We start from the raw sequence: 26,419 nt of genomic DNA on the forward strand, positions 1-26,419 counted from the left end.
CACTAAGATGCCTTCAAACTATTTGGGAAAGCCCAGATGATGATGTCATGGCTTTGGAAGCTTTTGATGGGTTCATTGACAACATTTGCGTTAAATGGAAGCACACCTATGCATGTATTTTAAGGTACACCTCAAACACACTGCTTCTTTTGGGGCAACATGGAAAATCTGAAGAAATCAGCAAAGATATCAGGAAGAGAACTGTGGACCTCCACAAGTCTGGTTCATCGTTGGGTACACTTTCCAGATGCCTGAAGATTCCACGTTCATCTGTTCAAACAATTATACACAACTATAAATACCATGGGACTGTCCAGCCATCATACCACTCGGGAAGGAGACGGTTCTGTGTCCCAGAGATGAAGTGTTTTGGTTTGAAATGTGCGACTCAAACCCAGAACAAAAGCAAAACACCTTGTGAAGATGCTGCTAAAGCTGGTCAGAGAGTCATTATCCACAGTGAAACCAGTCCTGTACCGACATGGGCTGGAAAGACCTTCAGTTCTGGAGACATGTCCTGTGGTCTGATGAAACTAAAATTGAACTGTTTGGCCTTAATGACCATCGTTACATTTGGAGGAAAAAGGGGGAAGCTTGCAAACCTAAGAAGGACCTGAGGGACTGATGCACTTCACAGAATAGATGGCATCATGAGGAAAGAACATTGTGTGAAAATATTGAAGCAACATCTCAAGACATCAGCCAGGAAGTTAAAGCTTGGGCACAAATGGGTCTTCCAAATGGACAATAACCCTCAGGATACCACTAGATTAGTTACAGAGTGGCTTAAGAACAACAAAGTCAATGTTTTGGAGTGGCCATCACAAAGCCCTGATCTCAATGCCGTAGAAAATTGGTGGGCAATTAAAAGGCGTGTTACAAACCTGACTCAGTTCCACCAGTTCTGTCAGGAGGAATGGGCCATAATTCAACCTATTGTGAAAAGCTTGTAGAAGGAAACCCAAAAGTTTAAAGGCAAAGCTACCAAATACTAAGGAAATGTATGTAAACCTTTGACTTTTAAGAAAGTAATAAAAAAATTCTAATAATTCTCTCTCTCATTATTCTGGTGTTTAGCAAATAGAAATAATTTTGGTAATCCTCACTGACCTAAACCAGGAAAAGTTAAGTCTCGTTTAATGTCAGACAGTGAGAAAAAAAAGGTTTATGTATCTTTTTATACAGTGTAAGTAAACTTCTGGTACATTCACCGGTGCCCATAAAGTTGGAATAATTTTTGTTTTTAGACATTTCTATTTCTACACATCAGTAATAATTTTTTATTAGGTGCAATGATTACATACTGAGGCCCAGTTACTCAGGTTAGACAAATTCTAACTTTGGGATCTGACTGAGGAGTGGGACGTCCTGTCCATTGACACCATCATCAAGCTCGTGGACAATATGCCACAACGTCTTAACGCATTGATCGGTGTCAGGGGCGGCCATACTCAATATTAGTGAGTGAGTGACATTTGAAAGACATTCTTATGCATGAAATGCCCTCGAATATGTGTTTTCTGTTAAAGGCATCAAGCTCGAAAAAATTTAAACAAAATCCTTTGTCCCATTGTTCAACATCCCCAATTTTGTTTAAGCCTGAACACACAGTTTGCAAAAGTTAATAGTGGTTTGATTTTTTACTGTGATATGTATTGTATGTATGTTGTGAAATCAATGAAGTTTTGAGAAGATATACACTTTATCTATCTAGGATAAATCACATTGTCACAATCATTCCATTCAGAAGAGGTAAAAAAGAAAAAAGTATTCCAACTTTATGGGCAACAGTGTATCCATGTATGTATATATATGAAGAGTTAATTTGCAAAAACAGATAACTCCATCTTCACAAACCTTCAGAAAACCCACATTTCCATCATCTACCTGAGACAATATCAATCTAACTTAAGTTAACTCTTCATACTTTTTCATATATATATATGTGTGTGTGTGTGTGTGTGTATCATAATGCATACTGACTGGAAACAAGAGGTAACAGCCTGTCCCTAAATATAAACACAAATAGGTGTAATTCCCAAAATGAGGAACTATTCCTTTAAGAACATGTCGTCTTACATAATCGCAGTGATGATCATAAAGTAGAAATCTTTATGGGTGTCAGCTGACATGGAGGGTAATTCCACTTTTAACTCCTTTGTTCATTTCACGCCTTTTGTTCTGCAGTGCTGCTCCAGTGTGAGCCACAAATAAACCCTGCTTTCCAGTGTCAGCTCCGTGATGACCACATGTCAGCAGACATGACCAAGATGAAAACTGTATTTCCCATTAATTCAAGCTCCTGCTGTGTCTGTGTTTTCCGTCCGTCTTCAGGGCGATACCTCGGGAGACTACCGTAAAACCCTGCTGATTCTCTGCGGAGGGGAGGATTAAACCTGTTACGTCCCTGCAGATTTCTTCGCAGTCTCCAGTGACCACAAGTTCAAAGAGTGAAAGTGGTGGTGGTGGTGAATGTCTGTATCTGTTGTCAGTGTTCCCAACTGATGCCACTCCTCAGCCAAACCAAGTGACCTATGACCTCTCAGCCTTGCAAGCCAGTTTTCTGCTCTCATGTCTAATCTTCCTGTGTGGCAGGATGGTATGTTTCTTTTTTTTACAGTGTTACATGTAATAAGAAGATGTTCATGTTAGTGTAGAAAGGGGCTTCACGTGTACAGCGTATCTGAATCTAGTAGTGCCTTCAGACTGTAGGCCGTCCGGTGAGTACTGTGATTTTTAGGTGTCACATATACCTGAATAAAATAAGCTCAATCAAACTGTGTAGCCTTTTCTGTGTCTTCTCATATTTTATATACATTCGTTTTTGTTTATTGCATATCAACAGACCACAAGTTCTCGTTCTGTACTTTTCTCTATTTTTTTTTACTGTATGTGAAATGGGTGGGTTCCTGGTTTGCATTGAGCAGGGCAATTAAATGATTAACTGTGTTGATACTGTCAATAGCACTGGGTTGAGCAAAATGGGAACTAGAATATTTAACATGAGGAAACTCCCACTCCACTTCAGTGCCTCTTCTGCTTAGCAAAAATACCCCAAAAGTGAGCTCATAAAGGTGAACCAATGTAAATAAAGGCTCTTCATGACAAAATAAGAGCAAATTATGAAAAATAAATAAATAAAATATTGGATAGCAGCGAACAAATATCCTTAATCTTAACACATCAGACTCATATTTGGACTTCCAGGCATTTTGGTTCTTTATAATCAGAAGCACTGCAGAGTTACAACATGACTGAAGAGCTATTTATACACCAACACATTAAAATGAACAAAGGAAAATACGTAGTCGATGCTTTTCTGTATTAACATGTCACTTTACACCCCGTTTCTCGTGTGTCAGTTGCACTCGCACACTTGTTAATGCAGAAGAAGAGTGCAAGACAGCTGCCTCTGTTCTTGTTAGTGTCTCAGTTCACTGCGTATGTGTGAGCGCAGCTGTTGTCAGGCCATTTCGAGTTAAAAGAGGAAAGAAGAAAAAAGATGTATGTGGCGAGGAAATCCCCTGCAGTACGCCAAAATCCAAGGCAACAAATAAAGTCTGCAGCAGTCAGTCACACTGCTTTTAATGGCACACCCAACCTGAAATTGCTCTATTTGATGATAACTACAAGAGATTAAGAGATTACTTCAATAGCACTTTTGCTAATATCAACATATATACACTGTTCTTGAATTTCCCTGTTTATAGGTGGGGGAAGTTTTGGCCATGTTCAGCTTGTGCAACATGAATTACATAGATTGTAGTTTACATATTTCAAAGCTGCTGCGTCTTCAGAGAGAGTCGTGGGTTGCTTTAGCCTTTTTATCTACAGTCTCTATGACTGTTGTAGATGCTTCTCTGCATGACGTGATCATGCAAAGAAGCCATGTTCTGTTCTTTGTGTGGGCCTACAGCACTGTACACACAAGTTAAAATATATCCCAGTTGGTCTTTGCATTTTACTGACTTCGTAGTGCTTTAATGTGTCATATCTTTGTGCTCCTCTGTATCATTCAGTTTTCTTGACATGCATCCATATTTGCACCCCATTTGCGAAAAGTTATTTAAATGTATACAGTTTCTTTTTTTGTTTTTCTTTTCCTTTTTCTCGTGTTGTGTTGCTCTGTGAAGGCAGGCCACACGGTTGGACACACACCAGGTTCTGTTCAGGCTGAGCCTACAGTATCAGGCCATTTTACTGGGTTATGGGAATTCCCCAAGTCTCACAGTGAAATTGCTTCCCCCCCTATTCACCAGTTTCCTTAAAAAGTGCCTCTCCGATACAAGCCGAATGTGTGGGTGAGTTGTTGTTTATTTGTTTTAACGTTCGAGATGTAGGTACAGAATATATTAGAGGTGTTATTGTCTGTATTTTCTCTTTTTTGCTTAAATTCAGGGTGGGTTGCAATTCAGTGGTTGTTGCTCTTTGCTTGGAATTTTACATGGCAGGCAAATGTAGCACAGCAACAAGATGCACAGTGCTCAGAAAATGCCACGAGCTCGATGATCGTGCGTACTTTACGGCCTACAGTACAGAATTGCTTCTATGTTTAATCCCGAAGATAATAGTCTCAAGAAGGAAATTATTGTTTAGTTTTAATTAAATATATTTGAAATATAGATAAATATTATAAAACCTGGTGATAAATTAATCTCAAGTGTAGCTTTGAAAGAGATTTCTTCTTTACCTTTGTTACAGATTACACACAGGCCTGAGAGAACTGTGACTTGACAAAGTGCTACACCGGTTTTACTGAAGTCTAACATTTAGATTCTCTATTAAAAATAAGATAAATAAGATGTGGTGCCAGAGTGTATCTTGTTTAGTTTTTTGTTTTTTTTGCATTGTGATAGAGACTCAGTTGCGATAATGTCCCTGATATAATGCCTCAGGAGGGTTGAAGTCACCACCCTGCAAACAAAAGGACATTTTGTATGAAGCAGCACAGAGCTAATGACTATCAGCTGCTAATTTCTGCTGATGGGAAACTGGACTGTCCCAGCAGGGTGAGGTGCATATTCTGTAGAGGATCGACACAGTGGGCCTTCAGTCTGGTTATTACTCTTCCTCACATGTCTCCTGCTCACTCTCTTGTGCAATGAGGAAAATGTTTTTAAAAAAGGTAGTTTAAAGTAGGTGGGAGGCGAAAACAAAGCGTGCAGTTTGTTTCGCAGCAGGACTACATGATGGGTGATGTTTCCTGTATCCTCAGGCCTTTGTTTTTTTGTTTTGTGCCGGCAGGCTGAGAGTCATCACCCTGTTTGTTATTTCAGCACACCACAGCAGCCTGCGGTGGAAACGTTGTGCACCGGTAGATATGGCCAAGGTGTTTGGTGGTAGACACAGGACTAAGGAAAAAACAACTTGTGTGTGTGAGCCACATGAGTTGTGTGTTTGTGTGTGTGTTTTTCCTGTAGTGAACAAATAAGTCTCTGGGGGACAAATTCACACGTTACCAGCATTTTCTGGCCAATGGGATACATGCAGCTGGGTGTGTGTGTGTGTGTCTGTTGTTGGATACGGGCTTGGTTAAAGTATGGGAACATTCACCTAAAAACTGACTGAAAAAGATGATTTTTTTTTATTAATGCAAAGGATTTTTTCTAAAAAGTTTCACTGTTATTAAATGACACACCGAGTCTACACACCCACTCCCTTGTGTTGTCACTCATTCTCTTTCTTTACAGTGAGGTGAAGTTGAAGATACAAATGACTAGTATAGAGAAATCTATTGAAAATGAGTGACTGTGAGACACACAATGTAATGAGGATGACAGTTTTCATGACAGCTATTACTGAACTGGTTACTTTATTACGACAATCATACGTCAGTCTCTCAGTATTGTATTTGTATTACAGGAAGTAACAATGTTGGCTACATAAAGAGAAAAACAAAGATGTGGCTCTGATTACTTTGGGTTTATCGTGAATCATATCATGTGAAATTATTTGCAAACTGGGTGTTTCCTGTGTTATTACAACTTGCTTCCAGATAAGACCTCCAAGGTCAGTGCCCCGAAATTTAATCTAGAAGTGTCTTTGTCTTAATTGTCTTAGCTGACAAGAAGTGATGTGTTTTTGTAGTCAAATTAAACATCGTTTATCATCATAGAGTGGTAGAAACGTGCAGTACTTAGCTGGGACTGCCCTTGTGTGGTTCAGTCTAAATGGAAGCTGAATTATACAGTATCATATTTTATGGTTCCAGTTAACAGAGCAATGGTAGCTGAAACTCCCTGAGGAAGAAATATGATCACGTGCAATGCCCATAAAAAGTGTTCACTCCCTTTGGAAGTTTTCCCCTTTCATTGCTGTACAATTCTGGATCATGATCAATATAATTTTAGCATTTTTGACGCAAATTGACAAAAAAATAGTCTTTCATGTTCAAAATGAGATTTTTTTTACAAATAAATGTCACTTAGTTGAAAATATAAAATGTAAAATTCGTAATCGCATAAGTATTCACCATCCTTTATCGTGATTCACCAAATTCAACACAGGGGCAACCAACTGGGGCACACTCAGCGAAACAGAGGCCATCTGAGTGCAGTAAATAAGCGTCAAGTGATTGTAGTATAAAGGCACCTGGATCTGGAAAGTCCAGTCACTGGTGAATCAGTGTTCCTGGCTATAACAACGTCATTAAGACAAAACAACAGTCTAAGCAACTCCATGAAAAGGTTATTGAAAACCATAAGTCAGGGGATGGTTTCATGAAAATGTCTGAGTCACTGAATATTCTTTGCAGTACAGTTAAATCTATCATTAAGAAATGACAGAAATATAGCACATGCATTAATCTGCCGAAAGCAGGCTATCCTCAAAAACTGTGTGCAAGAAAGTGACTAGTGAAGGAGGCCACCAAGACACCTATGACTCCTCTGAAAGAGGACCTTCAGTGGATGAAATGGTAAGAACACCATCCCCACCGTGAAGTATGGTGGTGGCATTATCATTATGTGGGAATTCTTCTTGGCAGCAGGCCCTGGAAGGCTTGAAAGGATAGAAGGTAAAATGCAAGATATTAGGAAAACCAGAAGGCCAACCGGATGCAGTCTGCAAGGGAAGTACAACTTGGGGGAAGATTTATGTCACAGAAAGACAATGACCGAAAACATACAGCCAACGCTACCCAGAAACAGACAATGAGGTGAATGTTCTGAAGTAACCGAGGCAGAGCCTGACCTCAATCCAACTGAGAATTTGTGGCTGAACTTGAAAAAAAGGCTGTTCACTCAAAATCCCTGTACAATCTGACAGCGTTTAAGCAGTTTGCAAAGAAGAACGGGGTAAAGATGAATCTACTAAATACTGACTTGAAGTGGGGCAAATATACAATCATTTAATTTTCGTTTTTAATTTTTAATCAGTTGGCATAACTTGATGTGGAAGAAACTTATTTTTAAAATTCTTGTCAAAAATGATAAAGTATAGTGATGGTTCAATATTAAAAAGAAATTAAAGGTGACTTCCAAGGGGGTGAATACTTTTATAGCCACTGTATTATCTGTTTGTTAATTCCCACAAGATGTCACTATTGCTCTAAATGACCCGTTTTTGGTCCATTGGTGGCTTTCAATAAAATTCTGATAATTAAGTCAAAACATAGTTTTTACGTCATGTGGCACGGTGCTTCGCGATAAATCTCGCAACCTCTGACTTGGACATAATATTAAAAAAATAAGTACTTCTTTGCCACAGACTGTGTAATGGATGGCTAACACTTTACACATCATTAGGTGATGATTATGTCCAAGAAACTTTTAATCTGTAGATTTAATATTATAATATTTCTAAAAATATTTAGCTGCTTTCTTCTTTTTTTTTTTTAAATAGCATGACTGCCCCTGAAGTGCAAGTTTATAAAATGCGTCAGACTTTGGCTAACAATTGTTTTTGGGTTAATTGTGTTATATGTGTGGTGTGCGCTCTTGGTATTTTTATGAAATGAACAGCGGGGTGTCTAACTAGTCTGACAGAAAAAATCATGGAGATACGTAGGCATGTCGATAACGTAATTATTTTCTTTGTACACAGGCAGTACTCTCAAATAAACTCAACAAATTACATGTAACTTAATTCTCAGTACATGACTTAAACGTGATACAAACACAAATTTAAAATATTATTTATTATATTATTAAAAATAATATTGTGTTATCTCACAATAACCAAAATCCTAGGTAATGTCTTTATATCACTGCACTAGCAAAAAATATATTAAATTAATGGATAATCCTCTATGGTTACAAACTGAGAGGATTTTCAACTAAGGAAGTAGTTTAAATATGTCAGTTTCATCTTTAGGATGCTCTGATGGAGATGTTTCACAGTGTTGTACATTTAAAATGTTTTAAATGAAAACAAATGATTAATTGATCAAATATATCATATTACTTATTAAACAGTTTTAAAAAAAAAACAAAAAACATTTGTTGGAGCCCTTTATCACATTATGAAATAGGTCTTAACTCAATTGCTTCATATTTCTTGTTAACCTAAAGTGAGGACTTAAAAAGCTCAGTGTAACCAGACCCTTTCAGTTCAGAGGAAATATGTGATGCAATCACAGAAACCCCCACCAGCCCCTTCTGTGAATTTATCAATGAGGAAAAAATCATTCAGTAAAAAGGGCCGGGTTTCTCCCAGAACCATGGGGGGTTGGCTTTTAAGTGGTAAAGAGATGAATAAGTACTTGTTCAGTTAAAAATATTAGGTTTCAATAGAAAATTGAGGCTCATTTACTGTCATTGTTCAAAGGCATATTGTTTTCTAAAGTAGGTCACTTACAGATGTCCATATACATGTTTAAAAGTCAATCATGTGGACGGGAGTTTCAGTTCTGGTAAAATGTCTATAATGAAATGTGGAAATGTAAAGCATTTGGCCCCAGTGTTTACATTACCGTCAGCGGCTCCTATTGGTCCCCCCGCTGACAGAGAGCTGCGCCCTGATTGGCCCTTCGCGCTGTCAATCATCGCTGTTTACATCATGCGAGGTGGAATTTCCCAGGTTACAGCATAGACTCAGTACACCACTTCCGCAATAGATGTCTGGGCAGAGAGACGAGAGGCCACTGCGAGCTGAAAGGTACCTAGCCAAAAGACACCTCTTTGTTTTCTGGCTCGTCGTTTAACTCCGCATTCCGACTGACTTACTGCACCGATAAAAGTAGTGGGTAGATGAGAGGAAGCTAGCGGCGTCCTGTCCCGCACTGTCATCTAGTGTTAGCTAGCCGACAGCTAACGAAGATGTTGCTAGCAATTTGCATGACAACAGCGAAAACTAATATTAGCCTTCTTCAGCCAATCAAGGTAGCTATCATTAGCTACATTGTGCTGTATTTGACTCTCGTCTGTCGGATAGATGTTTGTTAGCGGGATTCACGTCATATTTGGTAGATTTTTCTGCTCTGCTTTTGTCTTTTTCCTCGGATTGTAGTTGTCATATTTAGCTATCACAAACGCTAGCACACTTTTGCCATATGTCTCTCCCTGGCAGGGTAGCTTCATGGGGGGATACTGCTGCTTTTGTCCTCTCAAGAGCCGTCGGATGGTCTTTATTTTCTTCACCGACAGTTTACACTCGTCCAGCTTCAAATCATGACTTAGCAAGAGGTCGACAGCGTTGGTCGAGTGGGTTTACAGTAGGACAGACAGTGGGGTGGCTGAGTGGCTGATTTATTTCTCATTTCCAACATGGAAGTATCAAGAAACAGTACCTGAGACTACCTTCATAGTCTCTGTTGTATTTCTATACTATAAGTTCAACAGGATTAGTAGTTTAGGACAAAGAACAAAGAGCTTCAACTGTTGTCTCTGCTTGCATTACCAGCTGATGTAATGTTTGACGTTTGTCGCTCTTGTACTGTGTCTCATAATTTCAAATGCCCTTTATCAGTAAGTCAGGATTCAAATGCAGCTGTTGGCAAAAATAGGGGTTTCCAGCTGCTTCTCTTACTGCAAGCCGTGGAGAACTACTGTAGACACAAGCAGTCTGAAGTGTGTTTTCTGTAAATGTCAGTTACTTCTTCTTTATGTGTTCATTTATCTTCTGCTGAGTAGTTTATGGTACTTTATATCTTTATTTATTTTTAATAATTAGGTTAAAAATAACTTGGTGTTCATTCCACAGTTCAGAGGACCATGTATAGGAAGTAAGCGACGGCAATGGAAGGGAAAGGTCCGTATCGCATCTATGATCCAGGTGGGAGCGAGGTCAAGGCCAGGGAGGAGGCCGGAGGGGGAAGCAGCTATCGACAGCTACTGGAGGAGAACAGCATATTGAGGGAGCGGATGAAGGGACTTAAGAGCTTAGGTAAGTTCCTAAAGAGAACATGGTTATCGGAAGGCTGTGGACTGAGGGTAATGCCACCTGCTCTTTGGCACCGCACATCTGCTGTGTGTCTTAACGGACGATTTTGTACTTCCAGATTTTTAGATATACAAGGACGCACGTTTCTTTATTGTAGTTAGCAAAATGTACAGTGGAGAACTGCTTGAATTTTTCAGCAGCGCAAAATTATTACTGAGTACGAACATAATTCAGCCACAAAGAAGTCATATGATGTTGTTTACATAACTGTCTTCTTAGTCAAAACATACACATACAACACAAACACGGGAGCAAAACTGTCACGCAGCAGTTTGAGATGGAATGCAGTGAAACCTGATAATCCTCATTGGTTGTCTCTTCAAAAGCATGCATACCAATGATGTGAATGTCCTGATTGCTCCTTTTCTGACTCACCAAAGGAGTGCTATTTGGCACGTAATTTCTCACTGAGCTTCAGTCACTTCTTATTTGATGACTGCTCGTGCTGATAGTAGTAGCCTTAGCAGTGTTTGATGGTGAAGAATAAAAGTGAAGTTAGATTAAGCGAAACTCAACTGAGGTGTTGCTGGACCAGAGACAAGATCTCTCTGAAACTTGCAGGTGATTTGCTAGAAGAATCTCAATCAGAGGCATCGAGGCTTCGGCAGCGAGTGGAGGAACTTGTGAGAGACAACGAAGCCCTGAAGTCGTCCAGCTTTGCTGCCAGTCTGTGTATGGGAGGACCCGCTCAGACTGAGACACAAAGTAGGTCCCACAGACTCGATCGTGATGAGGAATTTGGTTTTATTGAGTTTTACTCTGATTTGTGAATTATAAATCTGGGTGGTAAAGATTTGGCATTGCTTTCTACTTCTAATTTTGCTTTGGCTTATCTCAGGTAAACCCTGTTTGCACCCCCCTGCAGAGCAGAAGGAGGAGCAAACAAGCTGTTTAGGGAAGACCCTTCTGTCTGAGAAGCCCAATGTAAGTCATTTGTGTCTGAGAGCTTTCTGTTCAGGTAGAAATGACTTTGTGATGAATGTAATATAATGAGTAACACCAAATGCAGATGTTATAGGGACTTAAAATGCAATATCTCATAGCCAGAGAATTTTTAATTTATTGGTACTAGTTTCTGATACAGTTATCAACACCACATGTGCTACACGGCTCCCTAACCTTTTGGTCTTTACAGGAGGCCTTATCGGAGTTTGAGGTGGTGAATGTGGAGGGAAAGACTTCCGATGCCTTGACTGTAAGTACCAAATAAATACTCAACTATAACAGAAGCTCAAACTTTTCAAATCCTATTGGTTGTTGTAAATTATAGCAAATTAAAAACTATTATTTAAATCATTAAGGCTAAATTCAACCTTTCCTCTTTATAGCCATTTCCTCAATATTGGGAAGATATCCTTGGTGTGTTGACTCACCAGCAAACTCAATACTGGTAGCTCCAGCCTGAGTCAGTCAGGGGAAAGTCCAGGATTATTACTGACTAGAATTACGCCGCTGATTCATTGACACACTACATCCTAGTGGATGTGCTAATAGGACACTGTGCCAATACATTTAAGGCTCACATGTTGTCAAACCTCATATCATCGGCGAGCCTTTCATCTATTGTTATATTCTACGACCTACTTTGACACAGTTCCCACGCCTAAAGTTAACCTTTTAGTTAATGTGCCACCACAACCAATTTTAGTCTGTGGAGACTAAATTTAAATCCAACTGGGCAAACTGGTTTGACTTTTCACATAACCCTGCTGCTGCCTTTCACAGAAATAATAGCACGATGACTCTTACGCTGTGTTTTGTGCTAGTTTAAATTCGTGTGTAATTGTGGGCTCGCCTACTGAGTCAGTTTGAGGGGAAAGGTTGACTGACTTTGTACCTATGTGGGTATCTCCAGGCCGGGTCAGTGGCAGGAGTAATCCCCCTCCTTCCTCAGGAGAACATCGAGCTCGCGAGCCAGCTGAAGAGGCTAGAGAGCTCTTTCAGCATATTCGCAGAGGAATCCAACCCAAACCAGCTGTTAGCTCACCTTGGCCGCATGGCTGTGGAGTTTCACCATCTTTCCTCTAAGGTCCAAAAGAATGAACAGAGGACCTCCCTCCTACAGGTATGACACAACAGTTGTATGATGAAAGTAAAAAAAAAAACGACAATTCACTGTCACACTGTTTTAGATTTAAGTTTTGTTTTCTCTGAGTTGGCTCAACACTGTAACCACTTAAGTATCATCATACAAAAGGAGCAAATGTTTTAATGTAAGATGATATAATTTTACATTTGAATATATTAACTTTATACCATTTACACATTTACGTTGAATGTTATCGTGTGAGTTACCAGATAGTTTAGGAGGTACTTGCTGACCTGTAAAAGCCTTTTTGTGGCAGATTTTGTTGATGGTGTGTGTGTGTAGAGAGAGAGAGAGGACAGCTTGTACAAATACACATATAAAGAGTTTTACAACAGTAGTTTGGGCGTCTTATGAATTAAAGTCTCTATGGGCTGGGTGCATGTTAGCGCATGAAATACACAAAAACAAATACTGCTACTGGTACACAACACTGGTAGTGGATGACGAGTTATTCAGGCACAGATTAGCACAGATTTCACTTGATTGCTTTTTTTTGACGTTGTGTGTTAAACTTTTTACATTTAAAAAAAAAAAGAAAAAAGGGAAATTCAAAAGTATTGTGAAGTGAACATGTTAAATATGTCAATGCTAAGACCCAGTTTTTCTTTTGGTTCTGTAGACTCTCTGTGAGCAGCTCAGGCAGGAGAACAATGAGCTTCGAAAGAAAATGGAAGAGGATCATCATATCAGGAATCGAGACTTGGAACAGCTGAGGTAATGTTTCTCCTTTTCTTTTCACTCAGCTGGGCTTTGTGTTGCTTCTGCTGGAACTTTATTGTTAGTGAGGTCAAAAAGAACAAATCGTGTTATTGGTAGCAAATTACTTCACTACAAATAGCACGCTGGTGTTTCATTCTTGTGGTCTTTGTGTTATTTTTGTTTCTGATGACCATCTGAATACAGCATGAATCAACCTCCCATTTCCGTTTTGATGAGAAAACATAACAAACATTACACATTCTGTACTTTGTCATAAACGTGTACAACTGCCATCGCTTTCACTTTTGATGGGGAGGGATTATTCCAGTGCTTTCTGTTGTCCTTGGTGTACACAGCGGGTATTGTAGGTTCTTCCCAAAAGGCGTTTTGAAGCTGTATCAGAACATCAACAAACGCTGGATAAGGGGTCTTGTTCACAAGCGCTATCATTTTCACTCTCTTGTTACTTTAGACAGGAGAATCAGAAACTTAAGGAGCTGGTCACAGGAGGAGCAGCAACAGCAGCATCAGCTGCGTCACCATCTGACACCGAAACTCCAGAGGCCAAAGAGGAGCCAGTTAAGGAGGAAGCTGCTGCTGTCCGACCTAAAATGGAGGCCTCCACGCCGCAGAAGGTAGTGGGAATTCAATTACACTGCAAATGTATTTTCTTATTCTGTACAGGCACTTTATACAGCTTTGTTTCACGTGATTGTTTTCTGGTACGAAATACGTTTTAATTTTAGATTTAATTTTCTCTTTTAGAAATACTTTAAGAGCTTCTCAGTTAATTTGTGACTTAAAACTTCCCCTTTTGTAAGCTCTCACCCTGTGCGTAATGGTGGAATGTTGTGGATTTAGGAATATTTTCTGTTCCCCCAGAGTGGAAAAGCTGCAGAGAAAACCCCAACTAAACCTTGTGATGTAGAAGTGTATGAGAAGAAGATCAAGCTTTTGGAGAAGCAGAGAAAGGATGTGAGTCTTACCTACTTATTTTCTTACTTACTGCTCATCCTCTTTTGCCATAGGGGAAAGTCTCTGTGTATTTTGTTTCCTATATGTTCAGTATTTGTTTCACTTTCTGGTGCTGCTTACAGGTACTGGAGGTGAACAAGCAGTGGGACATTCAGTGGAACTCCATGAAGTCACAGTTTGAGCAGAAGGTACAGTAATGACTTTACGGCTGTTATAAGGGTGTGGGAAGACATCGACGTGTCCTTCACTGGTGCTGTTGAGCTGCTGAATCCAATTTCTTTTCTTTTGTGAAATTTGAATGAGCACTTTTTTAAAAATGTTGCTCATTTTTATGAATTCTGTGATCTATGATGTCTATTCAGTCTACTTCAGGTATTTTTTACTCCTAATTTTTTTTAAAATAAAATGTTCCCCTTTAGCTTGTATTACAATAAAAAGTTTTTTTTTAGATTCAAGCAAACACTACAAGGATGAATCTACATGTACAGTACAAAAAAGGTACTCCAAGTGTTTACCTACAAACTATTCTTTTTAAATATATATTCTTAATTCTGAACTAACTTCAGCTGACTTCCACTTTATTCATTTCAACCTGTGCAGATGTTAAGTTTAATGTGTTTCCTATTGTCTTAAAATATTACTTTAAATGCACAAGTGTCACTCTGTCATGAATGACAGATACAGCTGCTGTCAGTAGTAACACATTTTTAAAAAAGACTGATAAGTTCAGTTTCCAGTTTCTGTATGAACTGTTTTCCCCAACAAGGATAAACTGACTCTTAAAATAGGCAAAACTTACTAAATTATACCGTTAGAAAACGCTACAGAACACTATTAGCATTTTGATTGACAAATATTAAGAACTGTTGCGTTGTGACACCCGCGGTCACATTTTGCAGTACGAAAGTGGAGTAATCTTTTCTTCTTTTTTTTCTTTTTTCTTCCTACGAATGAAGTTGACATGTTTTTCCAAGTAGCTGAAATAACAGACGACAAAGATTGTGTAACCCTCGTAAATATCTTTTAAGAGACGCATGATTTTGACGTTTGTGTGCATCATTTGGCAACGATGCAGCCGTCTGTGTTTTTTTATAAATGTGCTTGTCCAGGCTAAAAGGTGCAATCTTGCAATAGCTTCGCTATCTGAGCATACTTACCACAAGGCTTGTCACACTTCAGCAAGAATTCCCCTCACCTCTCCGGTACCCGCTGACTTCCTGCTGTGGTGCAGTCAGAGGGCAGCAGAGACACACAGATGTACACACTCTCACACTCATACTCACACATCTCTGCTTGTGCACACCCAGATGTATGAACAACCCTATATTCACACTTCGTTCAGACGGAGACACCATGCAGCCTTTGGTTTAAACCACAGAACCCTAGATATATCCATTTGCGTCACGATGTTCGTTCATATTTTACACAAAAACAGAACTGCGTGTTTGCAAATGTGTCCTTGTTGCTGTGGCTTAGTTTGTAATGTGATAACGCACAGCATTTCCAAAGCTGTATTTTAACACATGCACCAGCTGATGCTTATCTTTACCAGAGTTGTTATCACTGAATCGCATTTTTCATTTTTTATTTTTTATTTTTTTTCGGTTTCTGTTTATGAAAATCATACCTTAGAGCTGTGATTAGTGGACTCGATGAATGCTGTCCCCACCTAAACGGTTTAAACTGTCCCTCAGATTACAGACCTCAGACAACGGCTGGCTGAGTCCCAGAAAACCGTGCTTGAGCTGGAAGCTGAGCGAGAGCAGAGGCAGCGCGACTATGACAAGAAGCTGTTGCTGGCCAAGTCCAAGATTGAAAATGTACAGGTGAGAATGCAAGAAAAAAAAAAGCTATTAATCATCAGGACATGGAAACACACACACGGGGGGAGAAAAGCTTCAAGATCCTTTAGGAAAAGTGTTTCAATGTTTCGGGTTTGTATGTTCCAGGGGGAGAAGGAGTGTTTAAACTCTGAAACCACAGAGCTAAAGCAGAAGATCCGCTACCTGCAGGATCAGCTGCTGCCGCTCAGCAAACAGAGAGAGTACCAGGAGAAGGAGATCCAACGCCTCAACAGGGTGAGTGTGGAAGAGATGCAAAAAGAGCTATCAAGCACGCGGACGTTTCTTTTTGTGTAATCTTTGTTTCGTCCTTACTTCAGGCTTTAGAGGAAGCCTTAAACCTGCACTCCCCTTCATCCTCCCAACAACCTCCTGGCCAGGGCAACTTTGCAGATGCAGCCAATAACCTGAAGAAACAGGAACTGCTCACACAAATTGCTGTATTAAAAGAACAGGTCAGACGTGCAACAAATCATAATACACGAATATGCACAGTGATGCTGCATCACACGCGTGATTCCTCAACTGCTCGTCGTTTTGTGCTTCAGGTGAAAATCTTTGAAGAGGACTTCAGGAAAGAAAGAAGCGACAGGGAGCGAATGAACGAGGAAAAAGAGGACTTGAGGCGGCAGGTTGAAAGACTCCAGGGTCAGATTACTAATCTGACCAATCAGGTGAGCTGTTTGTACGCAATCTTGTCCGTATATGACACGATCAGGAAATCTTTAGCTTTTATATGTTGGGGTGAATTGCTATTATACCAGAATGTCTATATAACTGAAGTGCTCATCTATTTATTGTCTTTGTGTGGTTCAGCTTCATCAGGCGCAGAACGAGTGTCAGAGAGAGCGGACAGAGAGATGCAAGCTGGAGAGACTGCAGATGCAGCACCACAAACAGGTACTGGCCACAGCTCAGGTCTGAGCTCCATCGTATTGCAAATGTATTGAAATGGTGAATAAAACGGTGCCGTCATTTTATTTTGGCCGTGCATTTAATTAGGGAAAACTTCACTGAAAGTTACTCTTGAAGCCTCTAGAATGAATTGGGACGAACCAGTGGTGGCAAACGTTGCAGACTAGCGCCCCCTTGTGACAGAATGCAGTCATAGATGACTGATGACTGAGCGACTAGACTGACTGTAATAAGTCCACACTGGACAAATCAATACTCCAGCACAAGAGCCTCACTCCAGCTAGCTTGTTTTGTCAGTGCACTCGGGATCAGCAGGTGGAACATTTACACTCCTCAGTGGGAGGCAGCCTCAGCAGGGTTGAAGGTCAGCAGCGGCCCATGCCGCGACATGGGCGCTGCGTTCGCTGAGAGTAGCAGCCGTGCACTGATTGGGGATCACATGTGTACTTGTGATCCCTCGTAGGGGCAGCAGCAGGAAAGACGTACCTCAGACCCCACGTCAGGCTCAGTGAACGGCCCGCTGAGCCCTCCCTACTGTGGTCCCTTTGTGCAGGTGGGACCGCAGGGCCTTGAGGGTTGGCCCATACACTTCCCTCCCAGGATGCCCAATGCAGCAGGCGCCACAGCCGCAGCCGCCGCAGCACCACCCCCTGTACGAGACTTCCAGCCTGTTACCCCGGTAAGGGTGCTCTAAGGCCCCTCTGTCTCTGTCTCTGGAGTGACTCTGGTTCACTGAGGAAACAAGGCTCTTCTTCTCTCTTGCCTGTACTCCGCTCACTCGCTGGGAGCCGCACGCTTACATTCAATAACCACATTGCTAGGTTACGGCAAAGACTTACGGGCTGCTAGCTGTGATGATGAAGGATATTTGGAGAGTTTAACTTTGATGGTGCTTTCTCTTTGGTCAGGGTTTTCCTTGGCAGATGTCATTCCCTCAATCCAGAGGGGCCAGAGCAGCAGTAGGAGAGAGTTCGAGACCACCACCAGAGAATGCAGGTATGGCACAGTGAGACGAATACAACTTTAAATTCTTTTAGATCGCACTGTTTATCGCTACAGGGACAATATAGCGCTACTGTGTCTTTATTGTCAGTAAAACTCTATTTAACTCTTTAAAAACAGGCCACAACTGATGCTTTTGGCAGGACTAAATGCTGCTTTTGTTGCATACATTTTTTCAGCCATAGATTAACACCTACTGGTACATATTTATGTCAGTAGGACAGGTTGAAATCAGAGCTGCAACAATTAATTGATTAACTATTACATTCCTCACCAGCTGTTTTCAATTTATCAGTTTGAGCATTTTTATTGGCAAAAAAAGGACTAAATTGTCTGATTCCAGCGACTTAAATTTGAATATTTCCTGGTTTCTTTATTCCTCTATGACCGCCAACTGATTGTGTTTGGGTTGTGAACACAACACATTTATGGATGTCCTCTTGGGCTTTGACAAACACTGCTAAATATATATTTTTGACATTTTCTGACATTTTGTAGATCCAACAACTAATCAAATAATCAAGAAAATAACTCACACATCAGTTAATATTGAATATAATCATAAGCTGCAGTCCTACTTGAAATATATCATGTTCATTTATTGAATGTACGTTGCTCAGTGTTTGTTGTTGCTTTTTATGAACATTGTTGTCAAGAAAATATAGAAAATCATCAGCATTATCCTTTCATGTAAATAATCTCTGATACTTGAATCTTTATATTAAGAAAACTTGACACAGTGGTGAATGTTTAGTTGCATTAAAGCTGCAGCAGACGTAGATCTGGAAAAGGCAAAAAAGATCAATTTAAAAAAAACATCAGAAGTTAAAACTACACTCTCCTCTCTCTGTACTAAGGCCCTCCCACCAGACAAGCACAAATGCACAAAAATAGTTGAACCAAAAGTCAACATTCACTCGTGGCTTTATATGAGGTTTGTCAAAGTCCTCTGTTTGACCCACTGGTGCCACTACAGCTTCGGGAAGTTTGTTTTCATTTCTTCTGTCTCACCTGAATGAGTTGAAAAGACCTGTGATTGGCTAAAATGCTCTAAGTTTCTACTGAGACCACTTGAAATGCAGAAAAATTATAAAATTTTGCCTCAGTGACACCCAGAAAATAAACTCCAAATTCCAAAAGAAAAACGTAGCTGCAAAGGTTGTGACTGTCAAAGGTAATCTTGAACCTTTTTTTTTTCTGCAGATCAGTCAGCAGCAGCAGCAGCAGCAGCCGCCGCGGCAGCAGCAGGATTCGGAAAAAGGGAGCGACAGAACATTGACCCTGGAAAGCACTAAAGCGTCACCGTACCCACCGAACAGAGTCTGGGTAGTAGCATGAAATCAGTTTGTTTTTGAGTTGACAAGGTGTGATTTGATCTATAATTTTCCTACTGAACTGTAGATATCCTATTGTAATGTTGTTTATACTTGCGTTTTATAAGGCTATTTGTGAAACACTTCGCTATTCTGAATATATACATGAAATATTATTTAGATTTTTTTATCGGGAACTTAAGTCATTTGTTAAATAGGTTGGAATAATTAACATTGTTTTGTTTTTTTTTTTTGTTTTTTTTTTTCCAGAAAAATAAACCTATGTGATTGTTTCTCTGCAACAATGTAACAACTTAACACTCGGTTTGTTACTTGTAGGGTTACAGGAAGCCATTCCCCAATATGACTACGTATACTCATTCCAACAATGAATGATTATATAGGTACACTGAATCATAGAATTTACAATGTGAATGTTAATTGATTTATGAGGGTTTCTTCAGTACCATCGATGTTATAGAACCGTCCCATATGTGTAGCTGTTCAAAAGTGGTTGTTGAAATACAAAAATTTTGGGAAATGAATTTTGATGGTATCATACCAAAAACATTGATTGTGATTATGATAATTTATTTATAACCTGCTGTTTTGATAGTTGCATTGACTAAGTGTAAATCATTGTCTTTAGTAATGCTGTTCTTTCTATGTTGTTAGTGTAATCCCAATATATTGTAGCTATTGACATTGTATGTTTGTATCAGACACAATACACAATGCACAGTACATACACAACCTTTTTTTTTTTTTTTTCCCCATGATGATGGACCTAATCTCATTAAACAACACTTCTACTTGATTTGACCACTCATTCCGATACTCATCTTACTGCATCCTGTACTGTTGCTCAGTTTAGCCCCGACACGCATCATCTCGAGGTTTTCGGCAGCAAAAAAATGTCAAAGCAGCAGTGATGACTAACTTCCTCTTCGTACCTGTTAATGTCGCACCAACTTAACTGAGTTTTAATTTTTGCAACTGAACATTTAAACTCTGCTCAGGTGGCAGAAGGAGGAAGATTTTCATCAGTACTTGGAGGCTCTAGACCCCATGTTACAGCAGTACAGCCGCTCCTCAGAGGGGAAAAAAAAAAAAAAAAAAAGCCTCTACCGGGATGTCTGGCTTTGCTTTCTGTCCACTCCAACAACCAGCAATCCATGCCTTGCCGACTGACCTGTGAACTGCTGTAACACAAAGTCAAGAGGCCCGATGACAGACACGGGATCCACACCTCGAGATCATTACCGTTTTTTTTTAAAAAGGTAAATCCAATCTCAAAATCAAGCCTTGCCTGTTTTACCTGAATACCAATTACAATTTCCTTAGTATAGTTTATTTCAAGTAGTCAGATGAAGGGCTTCAAAAATGTGCGCGGAGACGACTTTGGGGGGAAAAAAAAGCTCAATTTTATCAAGTTGTTAAGTAACAGGGAACAAAATTGCGATGGGTGAGAGCTGAAATGAGACATTAGCAGAATTGCACTTTGAGAGGTACGCTGTAATTACTGGCAGTTGTATTTTCCTGGTTTGTAGCCTTTTTTTTCCCTTTTTTGCTGTAGGCAAAAGCACATGTGAGACTTTTTGTATTTGACTGGCTTAATAAATCTATTCTAAATGTCTGTTAGCATCTTCCCCTGCTTATTCATCCTGTGTCCATTTTCATTTTTATTTTATTTTTTATCAAGGGGGCTCAATTTTTTTTGCTACATAATTTTCACCTTTCAGTTACACCCGGAGTTGTTTCCCGTAAGGAAAAAGATCTGCACATCAGTGTTGTGTTCTCAAGGATTTATTGGAAGTAATTAACATTGAGACTGTAATAGCTAACAGGTCCTGGGATGTGAAGATGACATGGCGCTGTGGGATTGCAGGGCAGCTCGAATGCACTGAAAAGCTGGCCTGAACCCCAGACTCCAAAGAGGCACCACAGTGTTCCTGTTTTCAAGCCTCCTCTTCATTCATCATGCCATCTTCATGTATCAGACACTGTCCCATTACTCTACTTGATGCGCTACCTTTTCTCTACGACGACTTCCTACGATGGACGTCGATCACATCTAGTTAAAAACATCCTGCGTGTACAGCTGGAGAACGTATTTGCGAATGTCAGCTCGCACCTCGGACGTGGCCACGCTCGGGTGCCACCTCATCACCGGCTTCCCGTCTGGTCCCACCAGAAACTTCTCAAAGTTCCACTTGATGTCGTTGGTCTTCAGAGGCTCCCAGAACAGTCTGCCGTTAATGTCACCGAAGTTGTCTCCGACCGGAGGGCAGGAGCTCTGCATGAGGGGAAGCACAGGGTTGGAAAGAAAGTGGAGTGAATAACTTTCATCCTATAGATCTGTATGGAAACCAACTGAGTGTTTGGTTTGTGATCAGTGCAGCTTGTTAGTAAGATTACGCTAAAACTAGCAGCCCGGATTTCATGAAGCCTTGCAAGAATTTCTGAGCATTTAAGAAATAATCATAGCTGATATATTTAATATTATCCAGATATTATGTTTTACTGGGTTTGGCTTTGGGATCGACTAAAATGGGTTATTATTGGTAATAGAGAAAGTCTGGTAAACGATATGTGGGCCTGATGAAATGCAATGTTTTAAGAACATGTTGTAGCAGGAACCTGTCATTTATAGCTAGGCTTCTTTATAAGATTGATTTTTTTTTTTTTAATTGCCCAATGACCCACTTTTAACCCTTTTTTTTTTTGCACATTGTGTGTTTAACGACAGCATCCCTGGAACTAAAGTTTATTCCCAATAAAACACAAAGCAAGATTATTTATTTACGCTATCAAGCGTTATATTTGTTTTTGCGGTACAACTTGTCATTCCTGCTTAATCAGTTATGAAAGTTCAATGAAATTAACTCGTCATTTTTGTGACCAAGTATTTCATATTAAAAAGTAATGCGTGTGTTTTGTTTTGTATTATTGTGACATGCGACTACATATGGTTCAGAAAATATCACTCGTTGACTTCTGCGAGAGAATGCATCAATAAGGGTGACCACATGTAGAATGGAGGAGCTAATTTCCAGGTTTGTGGCGACGGCTTGTGTTTCTTGTTCAGTTTTTACAGTCTCTGCTTGATAGACTTTTATGAGATCCCAGAGTTTCTGAGACAATAGTGCATTAAATTTATCAATAATCGGTCCATAAAAATATAGATATTGACAATAGGAAAAATGCCATATATTGGCCACAGTAATTGGACATCCCTCGTTTGGCTGCATGTGGTCCTGGGTGTAAGCACATGTATGCACTCTTCTGGAGCTGCTCCAACGTGACCTATCGTGTTATAAAGTTTGTGTAGATCTGTAGAGCATCCAGCCTAACGTTCAAATGTTGAGTCATTGGATACATATCTGAGGCGTCTATGCACCTCTGCAGAATATCATTTATAACACATCTTTGTGATTTAAAACCACTAAAGTCAAATTTAAGTTTTAAATCACTCACTTGGACAAGAAGACCTTATCTTACCTTGAGGAAAGTGAACACCTCTTGCTCGTCTTTTCCATTCACGTCACCTTTCTCAAACAGCAGGAAGTTTGGAACAAATCCATTGCCAGGTCTAACATGCCTGGAATCCAGAAAGAGGGCAGCTTATCAGTGGATGTGCCTCTGAGCACTTTGCGGCTTTGGCAGCTGCCCTACATTCATCTACAAGCCGACCAAGACCACACAGCGCATTGCAAAGGCTCCGCTATGGATCTACGATGACTGATGGAACCCGAGACAAATTCTATGTGTGTTAGAGGGGCCACTAAGAGAAACCGATCTCATTGCCAAAGGATGTTTCCCTGATTAAATGAAGCTTTGCTGATTGACAGGATTTACCAATACGGCAAATTCCTGTCTACATCCAGCTTTAAAAGTTCTTATGTTACGGCACATCAAAATGTATACCGGCTTATTAGAAGCTTATGGCTCCAATTTAGGGTATTCTCATGCTTTAATGTTTTCTATAGGCATCCAGTACAAAATACCTTCAAGATCAGGTTCAGGGAAACAAGAACTTTCCCTTAAAACAATCGAGGTTAGTGTCATTCTTTAACTGGTGGTGCTTGTGGGGTTTTCACTGTGACTGACTGGGGGTATATTTGCATTAAAAGTAAAACATTTCTTACTTTAAACCCGGCAGGATTTCATGTTTTTGCCCTGGTTCCTGTTTCCCAAACTGGTTGCAGGGAAAGCCAAGAAGAGTGAGCCCATACGGTTTCATCTCCTCGTGCAGTGCATTCAGTTCTGGTAGAAGACAAGAAAAAGTTGAGGTGGCAAAGCTTGTTTTTCACACTGCAACAAAACAATTAAAGAAGGCCGCGGTGCCGTTTCTTACCCACATACTGATAGGTGTATCCTCAGTATGTAGCCACGTTGACAAAGAGGACGCTCTTGCCTCGGTAGTCACTCAAGTTCACAGTGCAACTACCATTTAGAGTCCTTGCTTGGTATCTGTAAATGGTGCCATTTGGGGATGAGTCACACCGCTGGAGAAACAAGACAAAAGGTTAAAGTAGGTCCTGTTTATTTTGATTGGCTAACAGCCGGCACAGTTATTAACTCTTCAGTATAGTATTTGTACCCCTATAAATGCTCTTATAGTTAAGTGTATACAAGCTCACGCATGGATTTGACCTGCAGGACATGAAATGACTATAATTTGCCAACTTGCACACTAATGGAGCGGCCTGGTAGTCGAACGGCTACAGTGCTGCTGCATGACTGCAAGGTGCTTCGTTTGATTCCAACCAAGGACTTGTGCAGAAAAAAATATTACAAGTTTATCTGAGTTTTAACTGATAACTCGTCTGTATTTTCAGCCCTTTCAACCATTTATGTCAACGTATTTACAACTTTGTTCTACGTATTAAGCAAATCTTGCTGAACATTGAAAGACTGTTTTACATATTCACAAATCGGATTAGGCGCGCACAGGTTGAGATACAGACACACAACTCTTTACACACTTTGGTAAATAACTCAACAATATAATCTCTCATTATAATCTCTACAACCCAAAAAGACGAAACACTGAGTTCAGGGTTATTCCATCTCAAATCATCGATGCCCTTCTGCAAGACCATCTCTGATTGGCTGATAACTTTGATTAGAAACTACAGATATTTAAAATGGCATCTGTGAAGTTTCAGACACATATCAAGTACTTTCTAAGATTGATTTTTTAATTTTTTTAATTGTCCAATGACCCATTTTTAACCCTTTTTTGTTTTTTTTTTTGCACATTGTGTGTTTAACGACAGTATCCCTGGAACTAAAGTTTATTCCCAATAAAACACAAAGCAAGATGATCTATTTAAACCCCATCAAACTGTTTCCACAATGATTATGACAATATGTTTGCCACTTAGGCTCTCAAAAGTATATCAGATTACCATCATGTATATGTTAAGGTATATAAATGTACTCCTAGAAAACCCCACTATGCCAACAGATCTATGTGCTTGATCAGTGTTGCATTGTGCTGATGTCATCCTCAAGTTCTAATACAGTAATAATTCCCAAAGAAATGACACAAGCTGACATGACAAGTCTCCTCCAAACTCAGGTTTACGCCTACAAAGTGGGATTATAGATTATGTTTGGAGAACCATGTGGAAGTCCACGTCTCTGTTCTGATTGGATTAGGCTGTCAAGCATTATATTTGTTTTTGCTTGTCCAATATGGCAGATTCTGAATCAATGGCATGATGAGAAATAACAGTTCCATATATGATAAATATATTTATCATTATCCATATTTTCTGCTGTAAAAATTCTTGTCAAGTCAGTGATGGTCGAGCATAAATTGTTGTAAAAATTTCATAATTTGACTCTTTTCATAACTGTTTGATGATACGCGTGGCTTGTTTTGTAACACTTACATAAGTCCAACTGGCAGTTTAATTCAGTATTTGGCAGGTAAGTGTTTCACTTATTGAGTAAAACAACAACTGATGAAACTGACTCCGCGTTGTGATAACTCTATTTATTTTTAGCCAGTACAAACTTCTCAAATCCAAATATGTGTTTATTTTCTTTGTGTAAATGACTCTAAACTAAATACACTTGATTTTTGCTGTGGTACTCGGACAAAAACAAGACACTTTCAGTTCATTTTAATGTACCAAGAAATGCCGAGAAGGCCCTGGCGATCAGATAAACAATGACTCTCCCGTCTCTCCTCTGTGTACAATGCAAATACCAGGAGCTTGTTTGCCAAATGGATCCCGAAGCCTTAACCAAATAAGCAGCGTCATGCGTACAGCTGAGATACTTTCACCTTTCTTCCTCTTCATACTTGTGTTGTTATGTGGGCAGGAGCACTTTGAAACAGGACAAGTGTCAGCGGGAGAACTTTGCTCTCGCTGCCTGAGCCTGAGAAAGCAAATTATCACAGAGAAACAACATCCACTGTATCTTCTTGAAAGTGAGAAACCACAAGAACTATTTTTATATGGATGAGAAAACAAAGACGATTCTGAATATGTGCCTAGGAATGTGTCGGTGTCCTGTCGATTGTCATGTGTCTGATATGAAATTATCTAAAATATGTAACCTGCAGGGCGTTAGAGGTCAAAAGGGACCTATTTAAAAGTGTTATTTGTTTTCAGTGCACTTTAAGGAGGCTGAGGAGCAAAAATAAGCACCTCTAAATTTGGAATAAGTAGCTTTTTATAGTTACTGACCAACAGAGTTCCCACAAAATAAAAACAAATAGAAATGCTGGAGTAACTGAAGTTAAAAGTAAACAGACGAAGTCATTCATTCTTCCATTGTTACGGTGAATCCATTACCTAATGTTGTCACACTTTAAACAGGCCGAGGAGCAAAAACAAGCACCTCTAAACGTGGATTACCTATTTTTGTTTTTTTTGTTTATGGTTGCTGATCGCCAGAGTTCCTACAAAATGAAAACAACTTAAAATGTTGGAGTAATCGAACTAAAATGATAGCTTTGGAAACAAAAATCCTCTTGGTTGTTCTTTATTTATTTGTTGTCAAGTGCAGAATAAACAAATTCATGTATCTCCTCAGATTCAATCCATTAGTTTGTATCATCAATGATCTATTGAGGAGGTCTGTGTCATTAAAAAAAAAAGACTTGAAAAAGGGTAAGCATAATCAAGGAGGGTAAACATGACTGGTGCTCAAAATTTCAGGCAAGAAAGAGGCAGCTATTTACT

The 26,419-nt window shown here is 39.7% G+C and overlaps 2 protein-coding genes across 4 annotated transcripts; one reads left to right on the forward strand and one right to left on the reverse strand.

The window, feature by feature from the left end:
• Positions 1-9,014: 9,014 nt before the first annotated feature.
• Positions 9,015-20,850, forward strand: LOC103376215 (TNFAIP3-interacting protein 1-like). 3 transcript variants are annotated; one of them, XM_008306588.1, is made up of 18 exons: positions 9,015-9,096; positions 10,141-10,323; positions 10,942-11,085; positions 11,219-11,304; positions 11,516-11,575; positions 12,236-12,445; positions 13,089-13,183; positions 13,641-13,803; positions 14,051-14,143; positions 14,266-14,331; positions 15,838-15,969; positions 16,093-16,221; positions 16,305-16,439; positions 16,533-16,658; positions 16,801-16,884; positions 17,363-17,578; positions 17,808-17,895; positions 19,105-20,850. In XM_008306588.1, exons 2-18 carry the CDS (start codon positions 10,176-10,178, stop codon positions 19,194-19,196), a joined length of 2,067 nt encoding a protein of 688 aa, XP_008304810.1. In that variant the 5' UTR covers positions 9,015-9,096; positions 10,141-10,175; the 3' UTR covers positions 19,197-20,850. The 3 variants fall into 3 exon arrangements, with proteins under 3 accessions (XP_008304810.1, XP_008304811.1, XP_008304812.1); XM_008306589.1 differs by having other exon boundaries at positions 17,453-17,578; XM_008306590.1 differs by lacking the exon at positions 17,363-17,578.
• A 154-nt stretch (positions 20,851-21,004) lies between these two features.
• On the reverse strand, positions 21,005-23,722 carry LOC103376216 (glutathione peroxidase 3-like; the record flags this gene model as incomplete). Its single annotated transcript, XM_008306591.1, is given in 4 exon segments — positions 21,005-21,510; positions 22,716-22,815; positions 23,363-23,480; positions 23,572-23,722. Coding segments are annotated over 4 exon segments (591 nt in total), but the record flags the coding sequence as incomplete, so codon positions are not given.
• Between the last annotated feature and the right edge of the window lie 2,697 nt (positions 23,723-26,419).

This window comes from Stegastes partitus, unplaced genomic scaffold (assembly GCF_000690725.1).
Source record: "Stegastes partitus isolate 25-593 unplaced genomic scaffold, Stegastes_partitus-1.0.2 Scaffold3715, whole genome shotgun sequence".
In the NCBI taxonomy this organism is placed as follows: Eukaryota; Metazoa; Chordata; class Actinopteri; family Pomacentridae; genus Stegastes; species Stegastes partitus.